This window comes from Ammodytes marinus (assembly GCF_949987685.1).
Source record: "Ammodytes marinus genome assembly, chromosome: 18".
Lineage (NCBI taxonomy): Eukaryota > Metazoa > Chordata > Actinopteri > Uranoscopiformes > Ammodytidae > Ammodytes > Ammodytes marinus.
Genome location: NC_137222.1, coordinates 5,421,926 through 5,439,192, shown reverse-complemented (window position 1 = coordinate 5,439,192; position 17,267 = coordinate 5,421,926). Strand labels below are relative to the sequence as shown.

The 17,267-nt window shown below is 40.0% G+C and overlaps 1 protein-coding gene across 1 annotated transcript; it reads left to right on the top strand.

Moving 5' to 3' along the window:
- The first annotated feature begins 402 nt into the window (after positions 1-402).
- Positions 403-16,845, top strand: agpat2 (1-acylglycerol-3-phosphate O-acyltransferase 2 (lysophosphatidic acid acyltransferase, beta)). The gene is made up of 6 exons (XM_080047327.1): positions 403-818; positions 7,555-7,688; positions 10,549-10,724; positions 11,759-11,854; positions 13,487-13,559; positions 14,027-16,845. Exons 1-6 carry the CDS (start codon positions 637-639, stop codon positions 14,179-14,181), a joined length of 816 nt encoding a protein of 271 aa, XP_079903453.1. The 5' UTR covers positions 403-636; the 3' UTR covers positions 14,182-16,845.
- The last annotated feature ends 422 nt before the right edge of the window (positions 16,846-17,267 follow it).

Below are 17,267 nucleotides of genomic sequence, written 5' to 3'. Positions count from 1 at the left end.
ATTACCATTATATTACTAATCATATTTTTGTTACATCATATTGTTTAGGCTATTTATCAAAATATAATGACTATTGTTTTGTAACATTCTTTTTCTTTTCTTTTTTTACCAACTTCTATTTTCTGTAATCGAGCAGGAGCAACTGTAACCTAAATTAATGTATCAAGGGATCAATAAAGTATAAGTGTGATTCTGATCCTGAATAGGCTGCTAAAGTTACATACAGGGCTCACTGTAGCCATGGACCTCCTATAAAACGTCCATGCATGGACCTAATGAAAGAGGGACTGTATGACTGTAGCTTGTTCAAGAGTGGTTCAGCAACCGGATATAGAAAAAAAAATCCACACACACACCGCTGACGACTTGACTCCACCTCATGATGCCGTTTAGCAACAGATGAGCAGCGTTGCACGTTCGCTCCTTGTGTAGAGCTAGAGCCAAGTATTTTGAAACACTAGACTAGAGGTTGCCCTGGGGGAATACTCACTGTCCCTGGAATGTGTGTCAGGGTGCAGAGGCTTGCCTTCCCTCTCGCGCGGTAGCTGGGCCACTGTTTTCAGTGGCTTCTCCCTCCGAAAGCGTCGCGTGCTGTAGTCGCTAGTGGTGGGTTTTCCGTTCTGGGCTAGTATCGCTATGGAGGTGCTGTGGATGATGCCAGCGCTACTGCTGTTGATTCCGCTCCTGCTGTGTATCAGCAGCACGTTTGTATACTATTTCAAAAAGTGCTGGTACGTGGGCTACATGATGTGCTTGGCTCTAGTGACCATCCCTATGTGCATAGTGAAAAGCGGAGGCAGAGACGTTGAAAACATGAGGTGAGTTTTTGATTTTTGTTTTTGCATAATACATGTAGCCTTGTGACAGCTAGCCCACGTTAGCCTGCTAGCCGGGGTTGGCAGGCTAGCAGTAGGCATAGCAGCCTAGTAGTTGATGTTAAAAGTTAAAACATTACCTTAGACTTATTGAAGTTTTGATTTTTTTAACACGACAGCAACGCGACACAGGGGAGCTTATGGGCTTGCCAAACTGTCTGGCACCATAAAGGAAAACAAAGCTGAATACTTAATGCATTTCTAATCATGCATATGCTAACATTGTCAGTATGTGTAGGAATGCTAACATTTAACGTGGCGTAGGCTAACCGGCGTTCATGTTTACTTACATGACTATAGGAATTCCAAGCCTTAGATATAGACAATTATCTTTCTTACAGTATCTAAAAATATGCTATTTAACTTATTTTTTCCAAGTTACAAGGTAAAAATAATTCACATTGTGTTTTGTATCAGATCTGCTTTAATTAGGCTACATTTAAAATAAATTAATTGTTTAAAAAGTTGTAGAAAACAACGCCGGCCAAATCGGTTCAACATATTTTTATAATGCCACTGATAGTGGAAGGTAACCACACACTGAGATGACCGTTACCTGTGTGCACTCCAGCACAGTAACCCTCAAATAAATCTTTATTAAGCTTTTAATGTCCAGTGTTTCGTTGAAAGTGTGTGAAATAAGGGGTTTGAGGCAATTTTAGTAGGCTAGCTTGCTTGTGGTTTTAAATTGTATTCTAAAAAGGGTGTTTCTAATATCTGGTCAACCTGTATTAACATATTATATGTATGGTAAGTTGATGGAAACAACACATTGTAATCCAACACCACTAACAATAAGTCAGTAGTTTACTGGATGCAGCAGGGAATAATAACACCCTGGACAGTATTTTTTTTTTTTACTAAACACACTCACCAGGGTTCAGAATGCAGATCCTTAAAAAAAGTATTTTAAATTCTTTAAAAATGTACCTTGATGTGTATAGAAATCTTAAACGTATCTTTCCAATCGCCTCAAAAAATGCTTCAACATGAGAAGTATTGTTTTATGAATAATTTCTTATGTTGCAATTAGAAATCTCCACATATTAGGTAGCATCATCTATTTTATCTGATGCAACGTCACACATATCAGCGTGGCATGATCCGATATGGTCACTTTGGGACATTGGGTCCTTCGGGTAATTTAAGCAACACTTAGATCATTAAACCTCTTCACTAAACAAATCAGTCACGTTTTATTTAACAATGACATCATTTGGGCAAAATTGTTGAAGCTGCTTCTTTCTACAATTTTGGTTGTAGTAAAATTGATCTGAATTTGTATTCGAAGTAGCATTATAAAAAATCTGACTTTCCTTAAGCTAGGAACCTTGACACACTGACCAAATCAGGTGATGCCTGTTAGGATATAAATGTATTTCTGTGTCTCTGTCACTGGGGGGACACACATGACTGCATGCCAGTCATTAATTACCTTGCAGAGACGGTTGCCATATGGCAAGTTCTGTCTGATTATGAGTTCGCCCACTGAGTAGTTTGGAGATCCATCCATAATGCAACCTCACAGCAGCCCTTTTCCTGCCTCGCTGCCCTAGGAATAACTGTTTCACAGTCACATTAGCCACGGTGGTGGTGGTGTGGTGTACAGGTTTCATGTTGCACCACCATTTAGTCAACTCAAAGGTTATCTTGACCTGTTGATTGTGACAAAGGGACTGTATCGGGGGTCAGACCTTGCACAGACAGTGGACAGAGTTTTGGGTGCACATTTTGACACACTTGGCAGCTCTGGCAGGAAGAGTTCTCTGATTCCTTGATGACAGGGCAGTGAGTCACAGACCGGGTTCAAACACGTCAATCCTTTGGTTGACTGCTTGCTTCACAGCTGACTTACAAGATATGAACGACCTCCACTTAAAGGTCACTTATTGAACCAAATGCATTGCCGCAACATCGACAGAGTCGTTGCATAACCAGTTGCTTTTGCACTGTGTTATCGCCATACCACTGTGTTGTAAGTTAACCCAAAGACTGGGTTCCTGTGTAAAGGTCAAAGTTATTAACTGTCGTATAGCAGTCAAACGTATACGTATGTGCAAGGCGGACTTGGCATCAAGTTAGCCAGTAGAGTGAGATGATTACATTAGGTTTACACGCAGGATACTGATCACAACTGATGAGTTTAAGAGCTTTTTCGTTTCTTTTGTTTCTTTTGATTATTGCAACATTGTGATTTATTTTTTATTTTTTATTTTTTTTTGACATGGCGGTTAAATTCCCTTTTGAGTTCGTTACCACAACTACAAAGGCAATTTCCTTTTTGCTGGTTCATCATAGCCCAGCCCATTTTACAAAGAGTACAGAAGTGAAAGCTTGGCTAGAGTTAGTAGGGTTATTGTTAAAGCATGACGTTGGAGACTGAGGTTCTCCTGATTTTATGCTGCTCACTGATTAAACACCTGAGCGTGATTGAGTGAGGCAGCACACCTGCTCACTCAATCAGTGGCAAATAGAGGCCGTGTCTGAACTGCCATACTAGCGTCCTACATCCTACATACTCACCATCTATATACTGCATACTCTCTACTCAAAGATCGATTGTGTATGCGAGCTGCGTCTGAAACGTTCTCAGTTGAAGTATACTCAAGCAATGAAGAATTTCTTCTTCTTCTTATAAGATTCAGGCAGTTTAGACACTGTTAAGCTTATAACCGCCCTCTACAGGTTAGATATTGAACTAGATTTTTACAGTCCTGTGTTCATCATCTGTGTTTTAGACCTCTTGTTTTATAATAATGATGTTTTGAGGCGGAGGATCCCTCCGACGCTCTGTCCGGCTCATCAGCACTCAGCTGTCTGTGAGTTGAGCTGGACGAGCCGCGGCGTGTGGAACAGCGATCTGTTCTGATCTCTCTCCACTATCAGACTCACAACACTCATTTCACTTAGTGACTCTAATGTTGTTAGGTATTTATCTTCATCTCTTATCTATTGTAAGAGTGTATGAATGACTGCACGTACAGTTGTCAGATCGCGGAACCCCAAACAATGTTGTTGCCTAGCAACTTGCTCGAAAATATTTCATTTTCCTGGGCGGGTAGAATTGACCCAGTGCATTGTGGGGCGGTTGAGTAGGAAAAGTATACGATCGATTCATACCCAAAATCTTCCCGGAAGTTAGTACTCATCCGGGAATTTCTCACATACCCAAACTCGCATACCCAACCGTCACATACTCAAATTGAAGTCAAAATGAGTATGAGTAGGACGTTAGTATGGCAGTTCAGACACGGCCTAAGAGGGGGGAAAAGAACAAAACACACCCAAAACAAGCCTATATGTAACACATGAATGCACAGGAAATTATATATTTTTTTTTCAACAACCTGGATCTTTTTTTTTCGTAGTCTCGATTATCATTCTTTACAGTAATGGCAACATCCAAATCAAATCAAATCAGTTTTATTTGTACAGCCCAATATCACAAATTGACATTTGCCTCAGTGGTCTTTACATTCCATACAATATGATACAATATGACACCCTGCCCTTACACCCTTAGCTCGGCTGAGAAAAAACTCCCAGTAAAAAACCCTTTACCGGGATTAAAAAATGTTTGAAGACATCTTCTTTCCTAGATCAAAACTAAAATTATTTTATTTTTTTAAATCCATGAGGGATTTGTGCATTTGTGACCAATCAGACTCATGTGACCCAAACAGTGGCAGATAAGACGGCAAATCATTTTCAGCTGCCTTTGCAAAAGTGTTTTATGTTCCTTTCCATCTTCAGTGAATGGGTAACGAGAGAAGCGGCTCTGACATCTGGGTGAAATGAAAGCTATTAAAATGGACTAATTGCATCTTTGCTGCTTTCAATCCTATTATTGCAGAGAGCGTAGCCGTACAGAATTACGTCCGCAAGAGCATTGATAAGTTAATTTACTTTTTACTTTTTGGAACAAGATGGTGGAAAATATGATTTGAATTGTTTGATCATTTTATCTGTTCATTTTACATTTTCAAAGGAGATTGTTGGAAGACATTTTCAAAATGAGGATATTTTAGGAGAATAAAAATGGAAGAAGTCTGAGGAGCTATAATTCAATGATTAGAAAGTACATGAGGTATAAGACAGAAGATGAAGATTGACTCTGTTGCTATTCCCTGAGAGGGAAGGTCTTCTGTTATCCAAAAGTTGTTCATCATGAGGCTATTGCGGCACGGTAAAGTTATTTTCATATAAAATGTTTATTTTAGGATCTCTATATTTCAGTTAGTTTGTTGAGATTCCTAAATCTTAAGTAATCCCATATGAACAGTTCCTTTTTGAGCATCTCAGTCTGCACTATATAGAACATAATGCAGTTAGATCTCATCCATCCATTTTCTGCCACGTATCTGTGGCAGCAGACTAAGCCAAGTATTCCAGACATCCCTCTACCCAGCAACGTTTTCCAGCTACTCCTGTGGGGAATCCCAGGGGGTTCCATCCCAAACTAAATTAGATAAACTATCTCTCCAGTGTATCCTGTGTCTCTGGAGGATTTCAGGAGCTGGTGTAGGTCTGTGTAGAATTTGCCCCCGTACCGTGCTGTGTTCTGGGCCAATGAAGTGGAGTCCCATTTCTTACTTCCAATTTCTCACCAAACCTGGAAAACCATTTAGCAAATTAAGATCAAATGAAAGCCAATGTATTGCTGCCCTCTGCCTTTGCTGGTAGGGTAATAATGCAAATATTGTCTCTGGGGATCTGTCTTTGAGACCTTTTATAACTTCAGCTTTGATAATGTCCATCCAAACTACAAATGCTTCTAACACAAAAGATGACCAGCTGAACATTTCTGTGAGGAATAACGCAACAGAACCTGGGGAGGGTTAGGCGGCCCAGCGATTTGTGTCAGGCAGCCTCTTTCTCTGCAGACCTCGTGACCCCATTGGATTAGACAAATGCAAATTCAGTTAAATGTTCAGCACAGATTTGCAATGAACTCATCATTTACATAATTCGCCCTTCTCCCAGTTTAAGTTGTTCTTCATTTTATTTCACTGTGTCTTTACTTTGTTGCTAGTATATACTGCTGCCTTTGGCTCCAAGTGGGAAGAGAGGTCCGTCTTGATAAGATCATGATCAGATAATGGCTTGGAATGGAGCGCTTAGTACCTGATTATAGTGTGAAATTGGCCTGGACATAAAATTCAAAAGCTCTCTTTCCAGCATTGCACATCAACACCAGATCTTGTTTAAATATGCAGTTGGCTGTTATACTACAGAGAGAGTTTGAGGTGAGAAAGTGTATTGGTTGTGGACAAAGCATTTTTTTTAAAAAGTGCTATTGGAGCAAAGGGGAAATATAATTCCTTCCCCACTAAAATCGAAATGTGAGTAAGGATCGTCTTAGATGTGAACACAAACCAGGAATAGTTGCGTTATCATGTTGGGACACGAGTCTCACCCCGGAGCTGGTTGTTTGGGATTACACTGAAATTTACAAGTTGGGGCCGAGGTCAATTTAGATAAGTCCTAACAGAGTTAAGAGCTGTTATCTGATCCGTCTCTTTTAAAGGTTGAGTTTTATATGTCCCAAAAGATAAACCTTGAACAGAAAGTGTTAATGGGAAACGTCAGTTGGGATGAGGTGATGTATCTTCATCAGGTTTTATTAATATTTAACTTAAATCAGAGCACATTTCTCAATGCTTTGTTAAGTAACTCGATCTTGACATTTAATCACATCGATGTTTTATCTGGAATCATAAAAAAATCAGATGTTGATTCAGAGACCTTAACAGAGCTAGAAAGATAAATATTTGACTTAACTTTGCCAGGTAACTGAAATACAACACTGTAATGCTTTTGCGGCTTCATGATTGCTAAATGTATAAGTGGGCAAATGAGGATCTGATACTTAATATCTTTGTAATTTGAACTACTCGTTGAATAAAATAAGACATTAGAAGACATCACCTTGAAATGTATGTACGGTAGACATTTTCACTATTTTCTGACATTTTCTAGGTAGAACGATATCGAAATCGAGAAAACAAAATATAGATCGATTATGAAAAAAAACGTTTTTTGTCAGCCCTTATATCTATATCAGAAATGTTTTCCTATTTTAGATGTTTTGAAACATGTTTTATTTACCAAATGTACATTTACATCCACTGTAGTAGAAGTGGACCTGTTCAAGGAACCAAATGCTGCCTTGTGATCCCACTTTTTGATAGTTCAGTTCCATACAAATCAAAGGATTGATTAGAGCTGATAAATCCCCGGATGGGCAGTGTGAAATCACATTGTCAGATCTAGCCAGTCTTTGCTGTTGTGTTTGGTGTTCTTCAGAGGCAGATGGTCGCACTTTCTCAAAGCTTATTGGAGCGTTGTAGTACTAACCACAGGCAATTATTCAGCCAACCGAAAAAACAAACAATTCTAATTAGGATGTTGCACCTGGTTTATTTACCACATCTCTTGAATTTTGAAGACAAATTCAAGACTATATTGTCCGATTTTTGGTGGAATCAAAAATATCCAAGCTTGTTTTCTTATAATTTCCTGTAATAACTTACCCTTTCAAAGGCTTTATACGTTCCAGTGTTACCTTTTTAAACTTCCAACATAGGGGTCTGTTTAATAATACCCCAGCCTACATACTGCAGCCACATTACTGTGAATGGTTCCCTATACCTACTGTAATCCACCTTTTTCTCCTCAGGGTTATCCGTGCCGTGGTTCGCCATGTGAAATACTACCTTGGTGTTCGGTATGAAGTGAGCGGTTTGGAGCATCTGCAGACAAAGGGACCCTATGTCATCGTCTCCAACCACCAGAGCTCCCTGGATGTCTTGGGTGAGTGACTGTATTAACTTGTATGTATGAAGATGTTTTTCCATCTCAATACAACAGCTGTCATTTTTACCCTCTTCAGCTTCCAGAAAACGTACTTTGCATGAAGTCCAAATGAAAACGGTGAATTTGCAGCCAAGTTTTGCAGCTTTAATTTGAGGGTATATATTGTTTTCTTTGTCTTATTATTGCCATGCTGCACTGTTAGTACAGATTGTACTTTCAGCAGTTCACCCTGAGCCATTTGACACACAATTTGAGTCACTCTGGGACTTTTAGTTGAACGTCCGAGCAGCAGTCCTCTGCAGTAGATGCAGGAGTCGGAGATGAAAGAAGTGTATTGTTGCGCTGGTTAGGCCCCGCCAGTGGAGAGTTGTGAGTCCGCTCCCTCCCGAATATACATGTGGCCTGGCTCCACTCCCTGGCATATAAAGTGAACACGCTGCGACTGTTCAATGGAACTACCAGGGATCATTTCTGCTGCCCTGTCAGTGCTTCATGACAACCTGGCTATGAAAAGTTTTTCCAGGATAGTATGCATTTGTGCCATCAGAGAGAACATGGAGAGGTATAATCTGCTTTTGTAGATGTTCAATGTGGAAGACTTTTTTTAAGTTTATTTTTGCTTGTTTTATCACCTCAGGAGTTGAGAAGGCAGCTCACTTTAGCTCAGTGTTGTTATCCTAACTCAAGCTTGTGAGACCAACTGAGCCTGTCTAGTGTCTTCACTCCCTCATCAGGATCCTGGAGGATTTTAATGGAGGAGCTCACTGACCATGTGACACATTTTCTTACACTGAAGACAATTAACAACTGGCTGATGACCTCAATATCTTTAACTGTAGGGCTGATAGGCCCTGACACGCCCCTGACCTGCTCCAACTCAGACAACGTCCTCAGTCGACTTATTCAGTTAAAGACTTAACCATTTCTTGTGTTGATATTACCTTTCTTCATGGTAACTTCAAAGCTACGGAACTAACTTCAGGTTTCAGAGTCCATCATTTAGAAAAGGCCCAGCAGGGTATACTCACTGCTTCCCTTTTTTTCATGTTTTTTGCTCATTTACATCTGGTAGCAGATGCCTATCGACTGTTATAGATATGATCGTTCATTTCAACTGAATAGCCAATTTACAAGCACAGCTGTTGTCATTTACCTGTACCTTTCTTCTCCTATTTTGTCTGGATTCATGATCATTTTATCTGCAGCTCAGCAGCTCTGAAACGACTGCAGGTCAGCATAGTATTTATGAGCCGCAATAAAGTATCCTGTTACCGTTCACTGGTTCCTTTGTAGAAGAGCACAACTATATTGTAAATTTGACAGTATTTGTGATCACAGAGAGCAGACTGTGGCTGTAAGTCATAGTTAGAGAGAGAGTGTGTGTGTGTGTGTGTGTGTGTGTGTGTGTGTGTGCGCTCGTCATTGTACAGTGCAACTGCTTGGTTACTACACATATGACGATAAATATCTCTTGAATCTCTTGAAGAGTGTTTAACGAAATGAAGAATGATTGGCAGCCGTTTGCAGAAATAATTTTAACATCAGGCCTTGTTTTGATTTGGCCTGGACGATAAAATAACAACCGTTTGATCAGTTTGTTTCTTACACTACTGGCCTCACAGAACCATAAAAGAAAATCCTGGATACCCTTTAAAAATGGGTAGACTGAGCACGTTGTCTGACTCTTGTCTTATCTACTAGCCTTCTGATTTAGTGTCTTGAGGGCCTTTTTTTTTAGCATTGCCTCATTCTTGATCCTAAATCTGAGACTTAAGGACACTTAGTTAGCAGAGGTATGCTAATCTCTCCATCAGTGCCTGGGAGAAAGTATTTTTCTGCTGGGGAGTGCAGGCTGGAGGCTGGAGCCAGGTTACTGACAGCAGGGGGAGATGTAGGCATCTAATTAGAGCTGAGAAAACTCAGCATGTGTCTGATTGGGCATCCAAGTTTCCATGCCAACTGCTACACCTAGCCATTAATAGCTGACGTGATGAGGCTTCGACAGCTACCACTGTGTTAAGCACTCTCTGATGTCATTTTGGATCTGTCTACTCTGTCCTTCTCACCCATATAAACGTATACAGTATTTGCTCTGCCATTCAGTGTGTGTGTGTGTGTGTGTGTGTGTGTGTGTGTGTGTGTGTGTGTGTGTGTGTGTGTGTGTGTGTGTGTGTGTGTGTGTGTGTGTGTGTGTGTGTAAGCTGGCTGTGGATGAAGATGAACTAAATGCGTCTGATTTCATAATGGATGCACTATTAATGGAGATAACGCCCATAAAGTGAAAATGTATTTTTAAACCTGGTGATATCCAGGTTTAAATGAGTTCATAGAGAGATAAGATGTAGAGGCCAAAGCACAACCCAAAGTCACCCCATAGAGGTTACATGTAGTCATTTGTTTGGCTACTGTTTATCGTAGAAACCAAACCATACACACACGGTGAATCCCATTTGTTTATAGCTTTTATTTTATGTCACTTGTTAAGTTACGATGCTCCTAGATTTGTATTATTTGTCTTGCAATTTTTCCAGATAAAAAAAGGATTATTTTTATATACAAAGCACCTAAATGTATTTCCTTTTGCTGCTACTTTTAACTCACATTATTATAGAAGACTAAAATATTCATTAATTGAGTCTTCCTTCTCGTGGAGAGTGGCAGACCTGACTTGACTTGGAGCCTTTTAGCTACAAGTATTTGAAAATCATGGTTCTTCGGTTATGTTTAAAAAAATTATCACTACTGTTAAACTAATAGCACAGTATATATTATAAACCGTTGCTCAAACTGACTATAATTGATATATCCGGGTGACTGAGCTTGCTGTCTCCTCCCTATGCGTCTCTCTCTCTCTCAGGCCTGATGGAGATCCTACCAGACCGCTGCACCATGATCGCCAAGAAGGAGTTGATGTACTGTGGCACCGTGGGGATCATCTGCTGGCTGGGCGGCATCGTCTTCATCAACCGCAAGAAGACCAGCGACGCCAAGAGTGTCATGGTGGAAGCCGCCAAAACCATGTTGGACGAAAACGTAATACTGGTCAACATAGGATACAGTACAACAACAGTTTTTTGACGTTCATGTGGCGATCCAAATGGTTTTACAGTGCTGACATTCACCTTGTTGTTTTATTGAGGGTAGATTATATGACATTTAAATCTGTTAGTCGTGGGTTTTCTGTACCCGGCGGAGTCTTAAGAGCATTGGAAAAAAAGCATTGGATTTAATATTCTCAAAATGAGGTGCAGTGAGAAAATGAGATCATAAGGCTGTAATAATCAAGCAAAGAGTATTTAATCAAACAACAGAAGTCTTGGATCCTGTAAGAACATGGAGGTCCTCCCGATCCAGGAAGCCCCACGGTGGCTTTCTGAGAAGAATGGCAAGGAACAGTACAGGGCTCAGGTGTCTTATCCTGGTAACAACAATGGCTTCAGTTCACCATAACAACAATGCAATGCTCTCAATTGGTCATGTGAGGGGGGGGGGGGGGGCAGTAGGGGGGACAGTTTGAAGATATAGCAGGGGGAGTTCTGGATGGACCTCCATGTTCTTACAGGATCCAAGAACATGAAGCATCTGTTGTTTGATTAAATACTCTTTGCTTGATTATTACAGCCTTATGATCTCATTTTCTCACTACAAAGGCATTAAAGGTTCTGAATTTCACCGACAAAGTATTGAACGTCCTTTCCAAAGGTCTTACATTTTTTGATTGCTGTTTTGTAGGATGAAATAATTACTTGGAGAAAGGTTGTTGTGTGACAAATAAGCACTTTTATATTTCGTTATTAAGAGTATACACACTTCACAAAGCTATAGTTGCAGTATTAATTTGAGTCTATAATATTTTTCTTCATTAAAAGTACCTTAAACTGCGTCAGAATACGTTTGCCAGTATGGCTCATTTTAAGTAGCATTTAAAAAGTCTTAAATTTAACTTGGAGATCCCTGGGGATACTTTGTACTTAATCTTTCCCAAAGTTATGTTTGTGTCTGATTGCTAATCATTGTTTGACTAAATGTCTATTTAAGTCAACCCCTTGTTCTTTTCACCTGTACAGCTTCGTCTGTGGGTTTTCCCAGAAGGAACGCGGAACCAGAAGGGTGACCTGCTGCCCTTCAAAAAAGGAGCTTTTCACCTGGCAGTGCAGGCGCAAGTAAGTATCTCATCTCATCACATCTCACTTTCCTTCCCTTACTGTATGCTCAATAGAGCACCTGTGAACTATGTAATCCATATACTTTTATTCAGCTGAATTGGGTCAACATTTAATATACTGTAATGCAAACCCCCCTCCTGTTCATTCACTTAACCCATCTGGTAGAAAAGAAAGAAATGCCTGTGACAATACTGGCTGTGTTCCAGGAGATTTGTGCCAACTTTTGTTCCTCAGAGAGAGTGAGAGTGAGAGGGGGGAGATGCTGATTCCAGACACATGGGGGAGCCATCATCCTTACATGGCACAAGGAAACTTAATGATTTTACCATATCCAATACACGGATGATGGCACGCATCCACACAGCGCTCAACCAGCCAGAGTTGTTAGCCAGGAATGCTTTGGAAATGATAAAAAAAATAAAAATAGTTTCACACATGAGCACTTTCACCGTGATATTTCTGTTTCGCTTCTTCCCCGTTAAATTGCTCTCGGTCGTGTGGTGTGTGTGTGTGATGTAACTTCTCCTTGCCATCCAATGAATCTAATGGGAGAGCAGAGGCACAGTGACTCCAGCGTAATTGGCAGCTCGGCCTGTGTGCGTTTATGAGTTCTATCTCTGCATGCGTGCAGGTGGGAGGTCTCTGTACTTGACTTGATGTTGCGTAGCGCCAGTCAGGGTCAGACAGGTGGAATGAATTAAAAAAAGAAGGAAAAAAAGAAAAGAAAAAAAGAAGCATCGTCAGCCAGAAACCGCAACTTGGGTTCCCCCCCAGGATGAAATGTAAGGGGGCGTTTGTGTGTGCGCGCTCTGCGTTTGTGCGCTTGTGTGTGTGAGTCCTTTTTTTGTATCCTTGCAGCTAAAGATTAATATCAGTTTGGTTCAGATATGCGCTGAGGCAAGAGAGGCTACACAAATAAAGCCCTGCTGTTTCTTATTACGTTCTTCATTATTAATATTTCTATAGGCGGCTGTATTTGGCTCTGCAGTTCAGAGGCTGCTTACATGTGCTTATATGTTTTACAAATAGTGTTTGGATGTTAACAGACTCACTCAATTTGTAATTTGCTTTGTGTGTGTGTGTGTGTTGGCGTCATGTCGTGGAATAACTTTGTTTGAGGCCTGGCGAATACAAATCTGTTTTGGTTTTTCCCTCCCTGTTTGGCCTTGCCTTACACTGGAGACTGTTCCTGTGTGAACATGGAGTATTCCTATCTCCCTGTGTGTTTGCTTCTGCTGAGTTATAGCGCTGCTGTTCCATTGGTATCCAGCAGGCCAGTGAGTGGAAGCAGGACAGACCCCTGGGGGCGCCACGTTTGGCTCAGTCAGCCCCGTTAAAGGGCCACTCTGGGCCCCGGGAGAGCAACTATAGGCCTCTATTAGCAGCAGAGGAGGAGATGGAGATTGCTCATGTCGTGCTTTGCTGATTGTGTGTGTGTGTGTGTGTGTTTGTGTGAGAGAGAATGTGATTTTTTGCTCAGTCAAGCATTTTTGTTCGGTTCTCCTTATTTGGCCTTAAATGGTCAAATGTAAAGTTTTGTGAGATTACTTTAGATTTGGTTTGTGCTGCCGTGCTAAACCTGAAAGAGTAAGATGTGATAAGTGTGTTTGATCTCTCCTTGTTCTTCAGGTCCCCATCATCCCCATCGTTTTCTCCTCCTACAGCAACTTCTACCTACGGAAAGAGAAGCAGTTCAACTCGGGTAAATCACCTTTCTTAGTTTTGCCATAAGGTTTTACATCAGGAGACTACCAATCAAAAGATTTAAAAAGAACAACAACATTCTTTCAGTATTATTGAAAACGTAGTTAACTTGCCAGAGGTTAAAGAAAAAGCTTAGGTTACCAACAATGTAAAAATAATATAAATGTCAGAGTTCTCTAGAAGGTTTTTTTTTTAGCTAAAAAAAGAATTGTTTCGCTACTCCCAGCTTTTTAAATTATGTCTTGAAATCAAATGCCAACTATTTGTACGGGTGTCCCAACTCCCCACTGTTCGATAAGATTAGATAGATCATTTTACTATAAGCATACACAGAGACATTAAACTGCATAAATTACAATACAAACTGTAACAATTAACAGTTTTTCTATAACTTCTGACTAGTATTGTTTCTGCGTGCAATTAGCCACTTGAGTGTTCTGACAGAGATGTTTTGTGCGTCCTCAGGGACCATCCGAGTGAAGATCCTCCCAAAGATCGACACCAAGGGGATGACGTCGGACGATATATCTTCCGTCCTTGACAAATCCTTTGACGTGATGCTCTCCGCCTTCAAAGATATCTCACCGTATACCCATAGCAATGGGCCCGCCAAGCACTGAAACACATACTGCTAAATCCAGCCTCTGTACTACTTCCTCCTATGTCTCTGTCTGCGCGCTCCCCGCTCTCCCAAAGGTTGCCCCCACATTATTACCTGGCCTATAGGAAACAACATGACACAGCTGTGATGTCATCAAATCTCAAGTTCGCCATTGGCCTAAACCATACAGCACAGTCTGACAGTCAGTCCTGACCCTCACTGTGCCTCTGCAAGGGGACGTGAGCGGAGTGACGGACGGCAAGCCGGACAGTATGGATGTGTGTTGCTCTTCTTCATGCATGCCTTTTTTAGGGATGGCCCTGTCCACCTTCAATCTTGCTTTGTTCTATGGCTTTATAAGGGTCTTATTATTGTTTACTTAATCACCATTTTGTACCTTGAATTTTTTTGGTTTAGCCTTTTTCTCCTCCTCATTTTTCTGATAAGCCTTTGAATTTTTCTCAAATAAGTTGATATCTCATGCTGCCTTTCTTTTAATTATCTTTCAATCCACAGAGACACACACACATTCACTCAAAGTACTCCCATCTCCTTCTTTCTTCTCCTTTTGAGTGTCTCTTCCCCCCCGTTTCTGCATTCCAGTCTCTTTGCCTAAAGACAAAAGGAAACTGTCTGCGCGAGCGTCGGAGCGTGTGGAGGTGAGAGGTCGGCACCTGTCGGCCGCGGACTTTCTTTTTAGTTCTGTCGCTACGAATTCAGCTCCATATCCGCCATTGACTCTTCAACTCAACGGCCAAGCGCTCCATGACATGATTCATGATGTCAGAAAGCAAAGGGCAATTTCAAGGTTACAAGGTTACGACATGCAGTGTGTAACAATGGCGCCCATCTGTACTGATTTAGTGGACCCAAGGAGGACCGATCAGTTTTCAGTTTTTTGCCAGTGTATCATTGTGCATTCTTTTTTAAGTTTGTCACTCACTAGAAAGAAGATTAGAAATAACCTGCGTGCAGCTTTTGAGCAGCAAGTGTCTTTACGCTGTATCTTTATTTATTTTACATCAAATGATCTCTTTTTTTTAGCTTTTATGTTAAAGAGTGATCACAGGTTTTTTGCTCCTCTGATAGAACTCACAAGCAAAACTATTTTTGAAAAAAAATAAAAAGTGTCAAAAAGGGTGATCTCATACTGTGCAATGTAGAATCGGTTTCATCATTTAATGTTCCAAAGTGCAAGCTACCTGCTGTGCCATGACAAAGTGTTCTTGGTGAGTTTCCAATGAAAGCCTGTATATTATTATCTCACTGCGCTAAATCAGTCGTCCATGTGACGGATTTCACTTTACCAATGATCTAAGGCAGTTCCCGCTGTAGGGAAGAGGGTACAATTTGTGTAGAAATGTAAAAGAAAAGAAGAAGAAAAAAAGAATTAAGATCTGAAGCATGTTTTTTTGATTTGTTCTGATTTTTATTTGTTTGGATTAACTTGACGATTTACTAATTAACCAACACACATGGCTGAGGAAAGTCTACATCTCAAAGGAGCTTAAGGGTTGTTCCTGTTTTTTTAATGTATCACTGTGAAAAAAATCAAAGTGAAAAACATTGTTTCAGTTGTGATGTCCAGATCCAGGTAACTTCATAGCAGTACTACTTTATTTAAGTGGAAGTCATTTAATGGACATAATATTATTTGGACATTTTGGCCTTAAGTTTGATTTGTGGTGGTTGTTGTTGATCCTCTTTGGATTGTTCGGCTATTTTTGCTTATGATCAATTCATGTTTTTTTTTGTTGTAATACATAGTGACAACGGCTTCCAACCAGAACTGACTGAACTATTTTATTTTTTAAATTTTTATTTTAGTTTACATTCAGGTCTTACATTTCACGTCATCGCTCACTGCCTTTACGCTCATTTTGCTCATGGAAACACCATCTGAGAATGTATTTCAGCATTCAGGATATCAGCATTCAGGATATGTGTGTGTACTGCTTATTGTACTGCTTATTTTTTTATTTGTTCTAAAAGTAATTCTTTAGTGGGATGTTGTCTTGCATACAGTTTGACATAAGATCTAGGAAACTTTATTTATTTGACCATTTAATGTTTCTAATTAAGGCCAACCTGTTTGAGGAGTGCACTCAGCCTGTACACAGCTGTTCATAGTTGAGTGCAACAGTAGTTACTAGTGATAACCTGCTGGGCTCATGTACATGTACTTGGTGGTCAGGGTTTTTTAAGTTTATGTTCAAGGCCAGTGTGGAATATATGCTCCTACTAATAACTAATTAATCAAATTATAATTATATATTTTTTCTCTTAATTTGAATATAGGTATTTACTTTTTTCTTCTTCTCTGTAAAAGTTGAGTCCACCTTTTGCAGCGAGTGGTTTGAATGTTCCAAAAAAAGTACCAAATTGATTTCATCCAAAAAAATATGAACTTATACCATATACATTTTGCCAATAGAGTGTTTTTAAGCCATGTATTTTCCTGTTCGGTTCTTCTTGCATATTTTTGTAATACAAACGTGTGATTTGTAATCTCTTGTGTCATAAGCTTCAGCAACAACCCTGCCGGTTGATTGTTTTTTTTGTTTACGAACTAATATGTAAGATATTTGGAAAAGATTCAAAGTATTCTGAACCTTAATAAAGCACTTTTCATGCTGAGTTTAGGTGGGAAAATAAATAAAAAGGACTTTCAAGTTTTCTCTGATTTTCACCAATGATATTAAAGAGTAATTTAGCTTTAGGTGGAACAGTGGAAAAACAAGAGCTGACATCCTGCGGAGCCTTGTGTGTGTGTGGTCCCTTTACTGTATGTGTGTAAATACGCACACATGCTATAGACGCCCATTATAGTCATTAATGATGATGTAGTGTTCCTAACTTCACCCTTTCTGGGTACACGTGAATGCCTTGTAACAGAATAAATAAATACTCCTGTTTTTTTTCTAAATTGGCTAAAGAACCTGCTCTGCCTTCCTCTGGTTGAGATAATTGTAGCTCTCTTTAGTTTCCCACTTTTGGCTACTTTATAAACTTATTTCAAAGATAATTATTGTACTTTTTTAATTCCACTATACTTCTTATCTGATGGCTTATTTTTGATTCACTTTGCAAAGTGCATAAACGGCA